A 13,938-nucleotide genomic window follows, 5' to 3' on the forward strand; every position below is an offset into this window, starting at 1 on the left:
CTTTTTATACCCCAAAATGATCATGTATCGTGTGGGATATATGTTTGGCGCGCATGATGGACAATTGTGCCAAGAGGGAGTGGGACTCTAAAGAAAATGAAATTTGTAAAAAAGTTCGGTATTGCTTTCAGCATTGCCAACTTGCATTGGACAGATGTATGACCGAACTAATTACACAAAACTGAATTTACCTAATTTTTTCTAGTTAGTCGAGTTGGTTGAATTTTTCTTAAAATCGAATAAAGGGAATCAAATTAAAATTGGTGGTCTGAGATGGTGACCAGAGATGTAAATGTATCAAAACGATTTGTCGATATTTCAAATCAAATTGAAAAATATTTGATTTATATGACTCGAGCTAAATTTGAATATATTAATTTTTTTTGGAGCCAAATTGGAGCTTGGTTATACTCTAATTAAAAATAGTAAGCTTGGTTTTTTTTGAATTTTTTTTAAATGAAAAACTAAGCATTAAAAATAGTAAGCTTGGTTTTTGTTAATTTTTTTGTTTTAAAAAACTAAGCTTGATCCAATAACAAGGTCCAAAACCCTAGTATTTATTATATTCACGCTCAAAACAGGCCACAGGAGCAATGTCAATGGAAATTGAGGATGTGATGGAAGTAGAAGAAGAAACATCTGCTACTGAATCAACACTTTTCAAACGGCACGGGCTCAAGAACTCGATTCAAACTAACTTCGGCGATGATTACGTATTCCAAATTGCTGCCAAGTATGTTTTCACTCTCAATTTCTTCTTCTTTTTCGTCGAATTGCATAGTCTTTATCTGATACCGAGGAGCTGTCGTGATTTGATTGTTTTAGGGACGATTGGACGTCAATGGCGGTATCACTTTCAACCAATGAGGTGAAGTTGTACTCACCTGCGACCGGGCAGTACCTTGGCCAATGTGAAGGACATTCCGCGACTATCAATCAAATTTCATTCGTCGGGCCATCGTCTCCGCATGTGTTGTACTCTTGTTCTAGTGACAGCACCATCAGAGTTTGGGATTCCAGGTCTTGCCAGCAGGTTCTATTTTTTCCACTTGTTCGTTTGCATTGCTTATTTTGTGATTCCTTTGTTTATTTTTACTGATTTGGCGTGTGAAAATTTTAAATACTGATTCCGACGATTGAAAAAATCTTGAAATTGGATATAGTTGATACAGCAGGTTCTAAACACTCTTTAACATATTGTTGCCTCTTTGCCCAAATTTATGAAATTGAACACAAGGTCTGATAATTTGAATATATGTTCTATTTGTGTTTTCTATACAGAGGATCCAAACTTACTCTGATTTTGGCTTTGCCCTATAGGTGACTTGTATAAGTGCAGGTCCATCAAATGAGATTTTCTGCTTCTCATTTGGTGGATCAGGCGCTAATCTTCTTGCTGCGGGGTGTAAATCTCAGGTATTATCATTTTCTGACAGTTCCAAAAGGTTATTACCCTTGACAAAATTGGGATCGTTTTTATTATTTTGACACATTGATATGAATGTTGTTAGTGCACGATGACACTGCCAGTCCAATTTTAGATGCATGTACTAGGTACTTCATAAGATTGAGAAAATATCAATTCATCTATATGCACTAATTACTTCATTAGATTGAGAAGGTCTAAATGGCTTTTTTTATGTCGAGTTTGGGAATTCAGATACATTATTATTTCAATTGATTCATCAACCCATGCTCTTCGCTGCTCATGATTTGGAAACATACAGATAAGTTTCTGGGATTGGAGAACCATGAAGCGGAGTGCATGCCTGGAAGAATCTCACATGGATGATGTTACTCAGGTCTGTGGAGATGCCTTTTTTCCTTTTGATAACAAAAAAAGTGCAGAAGTAAGAGATCGACAAAGGAAGAAGGCTGGTGCTCTTGCCTTGGACAGTCGCTGGATGGATCTTAAATGTCCAAAATCATTTTATTTTTACTTGCTGCATTTGTAGCTGACAGCATAATTTGTTTTGGAAGTGAATGTCAGTGTACAAATAGATAGAGTTGGTGAATATGTTGGACTTTAATGCTTGATTATGCAAATTGTTCACAGGTTCACTTTGTTCCCGGTAATCAAAGCAAACTTGTTTCTGCTTCAGTTGATGGGTTGATGTGCCTTTTTGATACCAGTGGAAACATAAACGACGACGATCACTTGGTGTCGGTAAGTGAAACATCTTTTCCTTGGGTTCTTACCATCGTCTGATATATGCACACCACCATCAAGTTTCTGGTGTGATTCCATATATTTTGTACTAAATAATTTATAATGATGAGCATTTTCAGAATTTAAAGAGAGAATTGTTTCAAATAATGATATTTGTCACCATTCCCAGAATTTGACAAGTTATTGTCTGTTTCATGAATATTTTTTCTATAGCTAAATAACATTGTGTGCAGGAATGATTACTGTTTATTTCCTTTTCTATTTCACTTGGTTCTGATTGATTTCAAAATAAAACTTGTTTTTCCTTATATTATTCAGGTTTATAACCTGTTTCTTTTGATGAATAAATTATTTCGTTGCATCTCAATTCACTTTCTCAGTTGTTATCTTTAACAAGTTTGAAAAGCTTGTTGAAATTTTCCTCTGATTCTCTTCTCCATTTTTCCCGTAACATAAAGGTGTTTAATGTCGGAACTTCAATCGGAAAAGTGGGATTTATCGGTGAGGCAGATCAGAAATTGTGGTGTTTAACACATATTGAGACCTTAAGGTATGTCAAAGAATTGCGTATGTGAATTTATTAGTTTCCTGCACCCTGTGAATTTGAACAGGAATTTAATGCTTACATTCTAAATTGCTTCTTTTAGTGTTTGGGATTTGAATGACACTCGAACTGAAGCCAACTTTGAGGATGCTCGTACGCTGGCCTCTAATAGCTGGACTAATGATCATGTATGAGGATTTTAATTATGAACAAGTATTAGAGTTATATCAACATATATTACACTTGTGTTTTGCATCTCACTTACAATACACGCGTATTGCAAGGAAAATTGAGTCTCTTATGAACACTTGTGCTATAGGTTGATTATTTTGTTGATTGTCACTACTCGGCTGAGGTTGATCACCTTTGGGTGATTGGAGGCACAGATAATGGCACTTTCGGATATTTTCCTGTAAATTATGGCACAACACACGGGATTGAAGCTGCAGAAGCTGTTTTTCAAGGTGGCCATACAGGGATTGTAAGGAGCGTATTGCCCATGTCCGGCATTCCTGGTCGAACTTCAAAAAACAGCGGTATTTTTGGTTGGACAGGTGGTGAAGATGGCCGGCTATGTTGCTGGTTGTCTGATGAGTCGACAGATAAAAATTGTTCGTGGATATCAAATACTTTGGTGGCAAAATCACCGACCAACAGAAGAAAAAGCCGGCATAGTCCTTACTAGCAGCTGGTTTTCATTTGTTAACCTCTTAGAATGTACCATAATTTATAGTTGCGTAGTTTCTTCTCATAGTCGAATGTACCGTTATTGTCCTTTTTTTTTCCTTCTTTTTTCAGGTAATGTACCGTTTATTCATAGCTGTGTAATTTTCTTATAAAGTTTGAGAAATTATTTAGGGTGTTTGTCCACAATCCTTCGAATGCGAGATACATGCATATTATTATTTTTACGTGAAATGTTTCTAGATTATATTAAAATTTAAAATGTCAAAATATTTATTTTATAATAAAATTTTATACTATCGATCATTTAAAAATTCAAAATATAAATACAAATAAAAAAATATGTTATTAAGATATATCAGTTAAAGGTAAGTTATGGATTCATTAAAATAAGTCTCTATGTATGATGTTTTTCAGTTAAATTAAACAAAGATGGACATTTAATTTTAATCATACAGGAGTTGTTTTGATTTATTAAATACAAAAACTTGTGTGAGACGGTCTCACGGGTCATATTTGTGAGATGGATCTCTTATTTGGGTCATCCATAAAAAATTATTACTTTCTATGCTAAGAGTATTACTTTTTGTTGTAAATATCCGTAGGGTTGACCCGTCTCACGAATTAAGATCCGTGAGAGAGGTCTCACATTAGACCTACTCTTTATTAAAATTTGAATGAATTGGATATCGTATTGAAGTTATATTAAATACAAAATCCAAATTCATTTAGTACTAGATTAATGACTATGTAAAGAAATTATAATTCTCAATGTTTTTTTATTCTTGTGAATTTTTTTTTTCTATTAAATTTATGTAAGCGATAAATTTAAAGAAATAATGTAATTAATAATTTTGTTATAGTATAAAATTAGAATCGATAATGTATCGAACGATCGTATTGAATAAGTCAAGCAAGTAATATAATCCAAAAAGTAAAATGATGTAAGCCGATGATGAAGAAATGGACGAGGAGCTGAAAGAGATTCTCAGAGAAGCCTTCGGCGATTCTTCGTCGGACGTTGAATCCGATTCATCGTATGAAAGGCGAGAACGACTTCAGTTCCGCGATCCGATCGATGAAATCGCGAAAACTCAGTCGATCTTCGGGGAAAGCTGTTGTTGGGAGCCGATTACCGGAATCAACGGCCTCTGGATTTGCAGAGGCTTTTTATCTCCCGATCAGCAGTCTTCTCTGTTATCTGCTCTTGAAAAAGGTGCTTCGATGATTAGTTTCCTGCGTCTTGAAATGGTGATTAGATTTTGTGGCGAGAAGTATAACTGCTTGGATTTTTTGTGGCTGCAGAAGGATATTTCGCTGAAGCTTCCCACAATCAGGTGCTGGATTTGTTTACTTCTCAACATTTATCCTTTTCCGTGTTTGCGATTTTGCTATGGTGATCTGAATTGTTGTGGGACAAGTGTTTCTGATTAACATATGCATGAAATTATGTCGGAATTGGAGTTTTCAAAAATGAAGAGGAACTTCTGAATGTAATAAAAGTATAAAGGCGTTTAATTTTTCATAGCACAATATCTAATTCAAAAGATAATATCTTAATGTTTTTTTATTACGTTCAAGAGGGCATTTTTTATATTCAAGAACTAAAACTTTGGGATTATTCATGCTTGTGTGATGTGTCTATGAGAAGCATATACCACAAAAAATGTCAACAAGAGGTTTGAGCTATCAATTTAGAAAAACAGAGAATCCAGATAATTGATTTTTTTACACGGGTTTGACCATTTTTACATCAATACAGGGGTCCATTTACAATTTACCCTAACTGTAAGCTACCAGGACTGATATGTCCGGAGTGATGCTCTCTTATCTTGTAGAACTGCTTCTAATGATAATATTACTTGTTATGCACTAGGCATGTGTTCAAGTTAAAAACAGCTAGCAAGTTATCTTTTTCCCCTATCTGCTTGCGATTTTTCTCCCAGGCAAAGATGTCTTATGTGGTCTTGGAATTTGTTATATTTGCCCTGTAAAGACTATCCCAAAAACTAATATCCCGAGGCATTTAAATATGTTTAGATATCATCGCCCCGTTCATGATACAAGGTGCGTGCTGTTCAAATGTGGAAATATTTGTTGTTCCATCTATCAATCGTTCTTGGTTCTGTAGTATTTGAATCTTTTCTTTTTATTTCTTGTGTTTCTGAAGGCTTTTATTCATCAAACTACATCTGGTTATCCTGAGAATGATATGCTTTAAAACGTTTAATCTACTTACATCTCTTTTCCTGCAGGCGATGAGGTTTGGAGATCTCCCCTGTTGGGCCATTGAACTTTCATATAACATCCGTGAGAATGTTCGATTTAGTGGTTGTGTTCCTGAATATACGGATTCACTTACTGTTGACGAGAATGAAAAAATATGTCCCTTCCCACTGGATATGTTATGGCGGGAACCACTTTTTAATCAACTTATAGTGAACATATACCAACCAGGTGAGGTGTGTCTTGCCTCTTGCATGCTATAGTCGAGCCATTGCAGTAGAATGCCATCTTTTCACATAAAAATTCTCAGTTCCTGAAGATGATGTTGCTTTATTTTTTGTTTCAAAGTACGTTGACTTATTGGCCTGTAGGGAATTTGTGCACATATTGACCTTATGCGGTTTGAGGATGGGATTGCGGTTATATCCTTGGAGTCATCATGCGTGATGCATTTTACTCGAGTTGAATGTGAAACCAGTCATATTGAAGAGATGAATGAAGGGTGCACATCTTTGTCAAGGATTCCTGTACTTTTGGTACCAGGATCTCTAGTCTTGATGTGGGGAGAGGCACGTTATTTATGGAAGCATCAAATAAATCGCAAGCCTGGATTTCAACTGTGGGAGGGGCAGGAGATTGAGCAGAAGAGGAGGACATCGGTAACCCTGAGGAGACTCTGTCGAACCGGATAGATATAAGCTAAGCCGTCGCTGGATAAATGGATCCCCTCACAACACAAGAATCAGAAATGGAGGTCCTCCATGTTTCTGATAGAGTGCTCAATCTCGAAGTGGAACATAATATATTGGGTTGTAAAGTTCATTTATCTTTTTTTTTTTGCTGTAATTTTTTGGGATTTTTTTTTTTTTTTGCTGTAATTTTTTGGGATTTCGTGATCATTTTGAATTGAAAGGCGCTTGAAGTTTAAATGTTATATTTGCACATTGAATGTAGTCCGAGTAAGAGTATGTTTGATGCTACACATTCTTCAAAAAGGTTTTCTTTCTATAAGACATAATTTTTCACGCTTACGTACATTAGTCCAAAATCTTTGGAGGTTTTTCAACTTATATCCATTTTAAACCAAAACGAATACCGAAAATTCTCTATTAGCTACTTTAGAATGAATTAAATTGGAAAGGGAAAGTTTTTATTTGAGAATAAAACAAACTTTGCTGGACTTTTTATGCCATAATTCTTGAGGAATTTGAAGAATGTGTGTGTCATTCCCACTTCCGAAAGTTGACTCTGATTTGGGCAATAAAACGCTGCGTTTTACGTCACACGCTCGCCTCTGTTTAAAAGAGCAACTGTTTGCAAATACGTGCCGGCATTTTGCTCCCAACTCTGATGCCTAGACAAGCCACAGCAATCCGATCGACCGCCGCCGTGAGAAGGCCAGCGATATGGCCGGAGTCCTACATCCAAAATCTTTTGAAAAACCCTGAAATACCGTTCGCTTTGGTCTTATTAATCACCGATGCAATCCTCGTTTCTCTCATAATCACCTATGTTCCATGTAACTACAATTCGGGCACTTTTCTGACTTACATACATTATATTTTTCATTTTTTGACATTTTTATGCTATATGGGTTTCAGACACAAAGATTGATTGGGACGCGTACATGTCTCAGGTTAACTAATCTTGGATATTTAATTTTTTTTTTAAATTTACTTCTATATTATTTTAGGACTTGTAATTTTGGAAGCAAAAGAAAAGCCTGACAAATTTAGATTTTTTTGCAAATTAATGCTGATAGGTCAGTGGATTTCTTGGAGGAGAAAGAGATTACGGCAAGCTGGAAGGGGATACTGGACCCCTGGTGTATCCTGCTGGATTTCTTTATGTATATTCCGCTATTCGTTTTCTTACTGGAGGGGAAGTCTATCCAGCGCAGGTATATATTTTTTTTTTCTTGTTTTATATCTGCTGATAAAATTGTCTGTTTTTAAATCAGTCATTTTCGGTTTAATATGACTGTTGAATTGTATTTAGAAATCCAAACGATTGTTTCTCTGAGTGTCATTTGATGAGTCAGTACATACGCTCAGTAAAAATTTGCGTGAATCCGGAGTGTGTACTGAAGTGGCATGCAAGCCCTTTTAGTTTGTTGTCTTTATGTTGAATGAGAAATTCCACTCGTCTGACTAAGGTGATTAGTGCCACACTGCCACCCGTTTATTTATTTCAGTTGTCGCACTTAACTTTTATAGTTTCGAATCTCATACAATCTTGTGATTGCAGATTTTATTTGGCTTTATGTATGTTGTGAATCTTGGACTGGTCTTATTCATTTATTTGAAGACCAACGTGGTACAGTAAATTTCTCCTCGATTTCTGATATTTTACTTACTACATTCGTCTGTGTACTACTTTTATCATAAAATAAACTATTTATTTTTTTGTCTTTGTTTGGTTGAAGTGAAAAATCTAAAAGCAAAGGGAATTTAAAAGAGAATCTCATGCTAGGCATTACACAAATTTGTGAAGTTACGCAATTTAGAATTTTCGGTTCATTACTAGTGACCAATTTTTAATGGAGAATGGAATTGGAAAAAATGTGTCTGATTTAGAGTAGATTAATCTTAGGTCCTTCCCTGTGGAATCAATGAATAGATTTTACTATGATTACTGGTGTGGGGTGGAGGACTTATGATTTATATCTTCGAAATTTCAAGAATGCTGAACTAAAGCTATCCATAGTCTAAAGTAGTAGTGTACTTTGTCCCTGACTCGATGGGTGCTGTTATCTTAATCCTGATTTGCAAAATTTAAGCAGTGTATCAGATCTTGATTTCAGATAATTGCTTGCAGCTTCCTTGGTGGGCTCTTTGCTTGATTTCTCTGTCTAAGAGAGTACACTCCATATTTGTACTTCGATTGTTCAATGACTGTTTTGCCACAACACTTCTCCATACTGCGCTGGTTTCATTTATTTGCCGAAAGTGGCATCTTGGTTTAATTATTTTCAGGTAACATATTTAATCAATTTTTTGCCAGTATTTATGGTGGCAGTATTGTCAGTTGCATGGTCATATTTGTTTTGAGCATAAGTTATCATGGTGATATTGCTTAACTAAAACTGTTGCAAGCATTCCTTCTGTTAGCACAGTGGAGCTGTCTCAGTGAAGATGAATGTGCTCCTTTATGCTCCTCCCTTATTAGTACTCTTGCTGAAGGTGTTTAGCTTTTGATTTTACATTTCTCACGAAGTTCTAGTATGAGAGTTTACATCTAAAGAAACTCTTAACCCTTGCCTGGAAAACCTTGAACTGCAGGCTATGGATATATTTGGGGTGGTATCTGCTTTATCCGGTGCGGCACTGGTGCAGGTGCTTGTTATTTAATTATTTAGTTCAGTAACTGTTAATTGTTTAATACTGACTTGAAGGCTTTTAGTCAGCTTAAAATATTTTTTGGTTGTACTATACTTGTGGGATATTATATTCTTGATTCATCCTTTTGAAGTTCTTAAATTATTTATTTTTGCCCCTTCAACTGTATTTATTGTAAGTCAATATTATTGAACGAAGGGCTACTTGACAGTGATGATCTGATCAAATTTTTTATCTACTTCTACCACCCCTGGTGGATGATCTGCAGATTCTCCTAGGACTACCTTTCATTTTGTCATATCCAGTTGCATACATCTCGAGAGCCTTTAATCTTGGTCGCATCTTCATCCATTTTTGGTACTTCAATTGAATCTTGACAATCTTACATATGTGATACCTGATTATTTTAAGTTATCCAGCTTCAGATGTGTAATATATTGTAAAATTTTCCATTCATGGTTAAATTATTCAAAGTTATTTGTTTAAACTATACAGATCAAAGGACTTTAGTAACAATTATAGTATCGTTTTGAGTCATGGTGTACATGTAGAATGGACCAGCATTAAACAGAGATGTAGTTTCCCACAGTTGCCGTCTTCCTCCCCCTAGTCAAACAAGGAGAAGAGAGGACAGAGTATGAAACAAACTGCTGATGTGTATCGTTGTGGTTTTACTTTCCAATGATGTTGTATATGAAAATAGCCTCAATGGATCTGAAAAAATGCTGCATACGTCTATCAACGACCTTGCCCGAGCTTTTTACAGATGATTGATTAAAGACTATAAGTTTATATGATTGTCTTCAATCTATCTTGTAATTCTGAAAGACATATGACTATATTTATCTGTATTTTACAGGTCTGTTAATTTTAAGTTTGTTCCAGAACCTATTTTTGTTAGCAGAGGATTTGCGCTGTTTCTATTGGCTGCTCATCTCATTCTGCTTGCAATCTTTGCACAGTATAGATGGTGTAGGTACGTACTTATGCCCACCGGTCTAATACTTGGAGTTTAATAGATTTAGAATCAATTGTGCTTGCTGCTTTGATCATGGTTAATAGAGCTATCATCACCACTACCGTTTCCTGCATCACTAGAACGCCCTAGTAAAGAAGTTCATGAAGTCCATAGTCCACAGGGGTATCAACTGAAAACTTCCATTAAAGCGAAAGAGACTGATTATGCTGATATTTACCTAGATTATGATGGAGAATAAACTTGACCAGTCTGTTATACTCTAACTTGGTGTCAGCATGTATTTTAACCGTTCTTTTAAATTGTGTTTCTTTTCTTTGCTGTTCTCATTTGGTGCAGGCATGAAGGAGGTTTGTCTTCTCTCATTCATTCTAGAATTGTTCAACTGAAGCTTAGAACTGCTTGTTTGAGTTCTTTTTCACTCCAGCAATTCAATAATTGTTCAACTGTCTTGCCTCTTAAAACTGAACGTAAGCAATAGCTAAGTCAGTTAAATATTTCATTCCCTTCTTTCAGAGTTCACTTTTATACCTTAGTATGTATCTGCAATTTTACTGGTCCTCCAGATATTGTAACAACTATGTTCGTTGGAAATTTCATTGGGATTGTATGTGCACGGTCTCTTCATTATCAGTTCTACTCTTGGTAAGTTCTCCAGTTCTTTTTTCCTTTCAGTATTGGCATGTTATGATGTCAATTTGTGATTTTGAGGCTAATGTTTTTAATAACTTGAAAATTTATGCATTTATTCTTAAAATTTGTATATTTATATGTTATTTAATCTATTAATTTTCTTAATATAATTAAATTATAATAAAAACTAAAAATGTTTTTCCATGCCTAATCTCATACTAAACCTGCTTAAACATGAAACTTGTACATAGAGCTTCGTCACGCTTCACATTTTTTAGAATTTTGATTATTTTCATGTGATTCCATAATTTCATGCATGGATGTTGTGTATTGTTAGTATCTGCTTCAAAAGTGGCATAGTTTTTTTTTTTTTTAATGTAAAAGAGGCATAATTTTAGATCCAACTATTATGATTTATGCGCTCTCTCTTAATGCAGGTATTTCTACAGCTTACCATATTTATTGTGGCGAACGACATTTCCCACATGGTTACGGTTGGTAACTTGGCCATTAAACTTGTTCCTTATTTTTATGGTGTTTTGATACTGACTCAGGAAAATACTCTTTTGCCGCAGTTTAATATTGTTCATGGCAGTGGAGTTCTGTTGGAACATCTACCCGTCTAATGTTTACTCATCGTTGTTGCTGCTCTGTGCCCATCTGACTATATTAGGAGGCCTATGGAAGGCATCACCTGAACACCCTTACATGGCTAATGCAAAACATAGATTAGCAGATCTTGAAAACAAGGCTAGCTGAAAACTACGAGTTCAACTTATTTCAATTTCGTTTTTATGCAAAAGAAATGGTATGTCTGGTTTTGTTTTGGAATTTTTCTCGATGTTTAATTTAAGGGGGGAAAAATGAGATTTTAGCTAAAATGTTTTATTATTGTACTAAAAATCTTGACTACCGTTCATCCGTGTGAACCCAATTTCAAAACTTGGAAGAATGTTTGTATGAGGTATGCTTGCCCCGTAGGAATTTTAAGATACGCGCCACGAAAGGGTTGCTTTAATTGACATATGTATGTTGTAGTTTTAGGCTAACTTCGAGCCATATATCCTACGCCTGTATTCTGAATATTACCTATTTGCTATTGCATTTACTGGGAAGAGGGAAACACAAGTCGTCGCAACTACCATCTATGTTTAAATATCACATCCGTATAGAGTAACCAATATGAAAATTCAAAGTAGCATTGATCAGTCCATAGTATTCAAGCTCTTCACACCCACCCCTTTTCACTTCCTACCAAACATGAAATGTGGTCTGTCTCACTCTCCCCATCATTTTCAGCCTATCTAATCCACATTTGGCTTCATCAAAGTCCTAGGCCTAAAAGTCAAAAGCTTGGTTACCTCATCTATCTTACCTCCCTCCAAATTTTAGGTCTTCCAGAGAAGATCTCCCTAAGATCGTTCTAAGATTATCTGACTCCGAAATAAAGGATTCTTATCATATCTAAAAGTAGAGACTGAGTCAAGAGTTCTAGATAAACCCTGGGATCCTTACCGAATTCTGAATTTACCTTCACGTCCATCATGCATCTTTTCCAAATGAAAGCTAGCAGAGCATATCCTGGTTTTTTGCCCCATAATCCAAGCTCCCAATTTTATTTTATTTTTTTATGGGTATACTCTAAGATCCCAATTGCCAAGAGATATAGAGCATAAAGCAGATGGCAACCTTACCACTACTTTGATCAGATCCTGGGGAAAAAATTGACATGAGTTTTGCCAGTGCATTCGTTGACAAATTGATTTGACACTTCAGGAAAATCAACACAATTCACAAAAAAATGGATAAAATATACAAACAAACTACCTCCTGAAATTTTGTAATTTCACAGCAAATTTGTCAATCGTCCAATGGATTTGTGAAAAAAAATATTATAAAAGGCCGAAACAAAAAAACTTACTAATAGCAACAATAATACACAATTTTGGATTTTCTGGTTGAATGTACTCAGTCAGAAACGAATCTATCAATGGAACTGACGATTAACACATCACATTCACATGAGACAAGTGTACGTATATCAGATCTTTCAAATGCGAAAAATCACAATTATTCCCACAATCATACTGTTATCAGATTCATACATACAGGTGTATTGTATATATGGTACGTAAAAGAATAAAAACCGGAAATTGTTCAACTCCTGCACCGTGTGGCGGCGGTGCACGACCGAGAATACGGATTGGCTTGGGCACCTGGGCGGCAGTTGTAGTACGACGCGCCTCTCCTTGAGCACGGCACAGAGTTTGCCTGAAGCGCGGCGTAGCTAATGTACTTCGTGGTCGCTAATATGCGCCGGTTGACTTCGGAATCCATTTCGAACTCTCCACCTTCGGCCATGCACTCAGCTATCGATCCTCGGCAGTTTTCAGGCTTGGAAATCGGTATCAAGCTGAAGTCGCTGCTGGCTTCCGCGGATCGGAGAATCAGAGCCGCCACCAGCACGGCGGAGAGGAGGAGAGGGATAAGTGGAAATCGCGCCATTGATTTTTTCTTCTAATTATTAACAAATGTATATTACTTTGGGAAACGAGCTATGGAAGCTCGTTTTAAGTAGTTTGGGCGTTAAAAACTGCCCCTAATATTGTCGTGATTCACCAAATTGCCCTTCATCATTTAAATTTTTTTAATGTAATAATTGCGTGTTTTTAATTAAATAATGAAAAAACCTAGTTAAATGAGGAGCTTCTCTTGTGAAGTCAAATGACCAAATGAGGAGAGTGATAAAAATGACAACGAACAGTTGCTTCCGAGTTTTTTGGAGTTTGGTTCTATAAACAAATTATTCAATATCGTTCGTTAAATTTATCGAATTTGAACATTTTATCGAATCAAGTTCGAACTTAATAATATTCGGATCGTAAGCTTGCAGCTCGAACTCGAGAAATTTGTTGGGCTAGTTCATTGGCCATGAATTTAGCAACATGCGTTGTTTATTTATTACACACGGACGTTTTACTGAAAGAGATGACATATGAATACTATAGAATGAGAAATTCTCATTTCAAATTTTCATATATCAGTTGACATTTTAACTAAAAATAATCAAATAGTTCGAAAATGAGCACATTTGACTTGCTAAAAAAACGAGTCGAGCTCGAACTAGACTTATTAAATATGATAAACAAGCTATTAATGAACCGATATCGAGCTATTTTCGAGCTTTGTAATTTTTAAACTATTCGAACTCGAGGAGAAAACGATGAAAATCGTAGATGAAAGTCCCAGAAATCAAAATCTTTTTATTGTCAAATTTTATTTTAAAAGAAAAAAATTACGATGCATTAATTTCATTTTTCATGGTCTGTCGATCCAACAATATGAAAAATATTATATCCCACTGCGC

The 13,938-nt window shown here is 35.6% G+C and overlaps 4 protein-coding genes across 4 annotated transcripts; 3 read left to right on the top strand and 1 right to left on the bottom strand.

Annotated features, from left to right (window-relative positions):
• Positions 1 to 521: 521 nt before the first annotated feature.
• LOC140840121 (WD repeat-containing protein GTS1) lies at positions 522 to 3,604 on the top strand. The gene is made up of 8 exons (XM_073207252.1): positions 522 to 733; positions 826 to 1,033; positions 1,321 to 1,416; positions 1,728 to 1,802; positions 2,057 to 2,167; positions 2,629 to 2,720; positions 2,818 to 2,902; positions 3,034 to 3,604. The coding sequence occupies exons 1-8, from the start codon at positions 594 to 596 to the stop codon at positions 3,397 to 3,399; spliced, it is 1,173 nt and encodes a 390-aa protein (XP_073063353.1). The 5' UTR covers positions 522 to 593; the 3' UTR covers positions 3,400 to 3,604.
• Positions 3,605 to 4,290: 686 nt separating this feature from the next.
• On the top strand, positions 4,291 to 6,630 carry LOC140840123 (alkylated DNA repair protein ALKBH8 homolog). The gene is made up of 4 exons (XM_073207254.1): positions 4,291 to 4,614; positions 4,704 to 4,735; positions 5,654 to 5,860; positions 5,996 to 6,630. Exons 1-4 carry the CDS (start codon positions 4,362 to 4,364, stop codon positions 6,314 to 6,316), a joined length of 813 nt encoding a protein of 270 aa, XP_073063355.1. The 5' UTR covers positions 4,291 to 4,361; the 3' UTR covers positions 6,317 to 6,630.
• Positions 6,631 to 6,824: 194 nt separating this feature from the next.
• LOC140840122 (dol-P-Man:Man(5)GlcNAc(2)-PP-Dol alpha-1,3-mannosyltransferase) lies at positions 6,825 to 11,464 on the top strand. Its single transcript, XM_073207253.1, has 13 exons — positions 6,825 to 7,143; positions 7,226 to 7,260; positions 7,387 to 7,524; positions 7,872 to 7,940; positions 8,442 to 8,599; positions 8,740 to 8,806; positions 8,906 to 8,959; positions 9,231 to 9,319; positions 9,822 to 9,938; positions 10,278 to 10,408; positions 10,505 to 10,583; positions 11,009 to 11,065; positions 11,147 to 11,464. Exons 1-13 carry the CDS (start codon positions 6,975 to 6,977, stop codon positions 11,328 to 11,330), a joined length of 1,347 nt encoding a protein of 448 aa, XP_073063354.1. The 5' UTR covers positions 6,825 to 6,974; the 3' UTR covers positions 11,331 to 11,464.
• Positions 11,465 to 12,492: 1,028 nt separating this feature from the next.
• On the bottom strand, positions 12,493 to 13,117 carry LOC140838060 (rapid alkalinization factor-like). Its single transcript, XM_073204148.1, has one exon. It carries the CDS (start codon positions 13,074 to 13,076, stop codon positions 12,729 to 12,731), a length of 348 nt encoding a protein of 115 aa, XP_073060249.1. The 5' UTR covers positions 13,077 to 13,117; the 3' UTR covers positions 12,493 to 12,728.
• Positions 13,118 to 13,938: the final 821 nt, after the last annotated feature.

This window comes from Primulina eburnea, chromosome 8, assembly GCF_022965805.1.
Source record: "Primulina eburnea isolate SZY01 chromosome 8, ASM2296580v1, whole genome shotgun sequence".
NCBI classification, from domain to species: domain Eukaryota; kingdom Viridiplantae; phylum Streptophyta; class Magnoliopsida; order Lamiales; family Gesneriaceae; genus Primulina; species Primulina eburnea.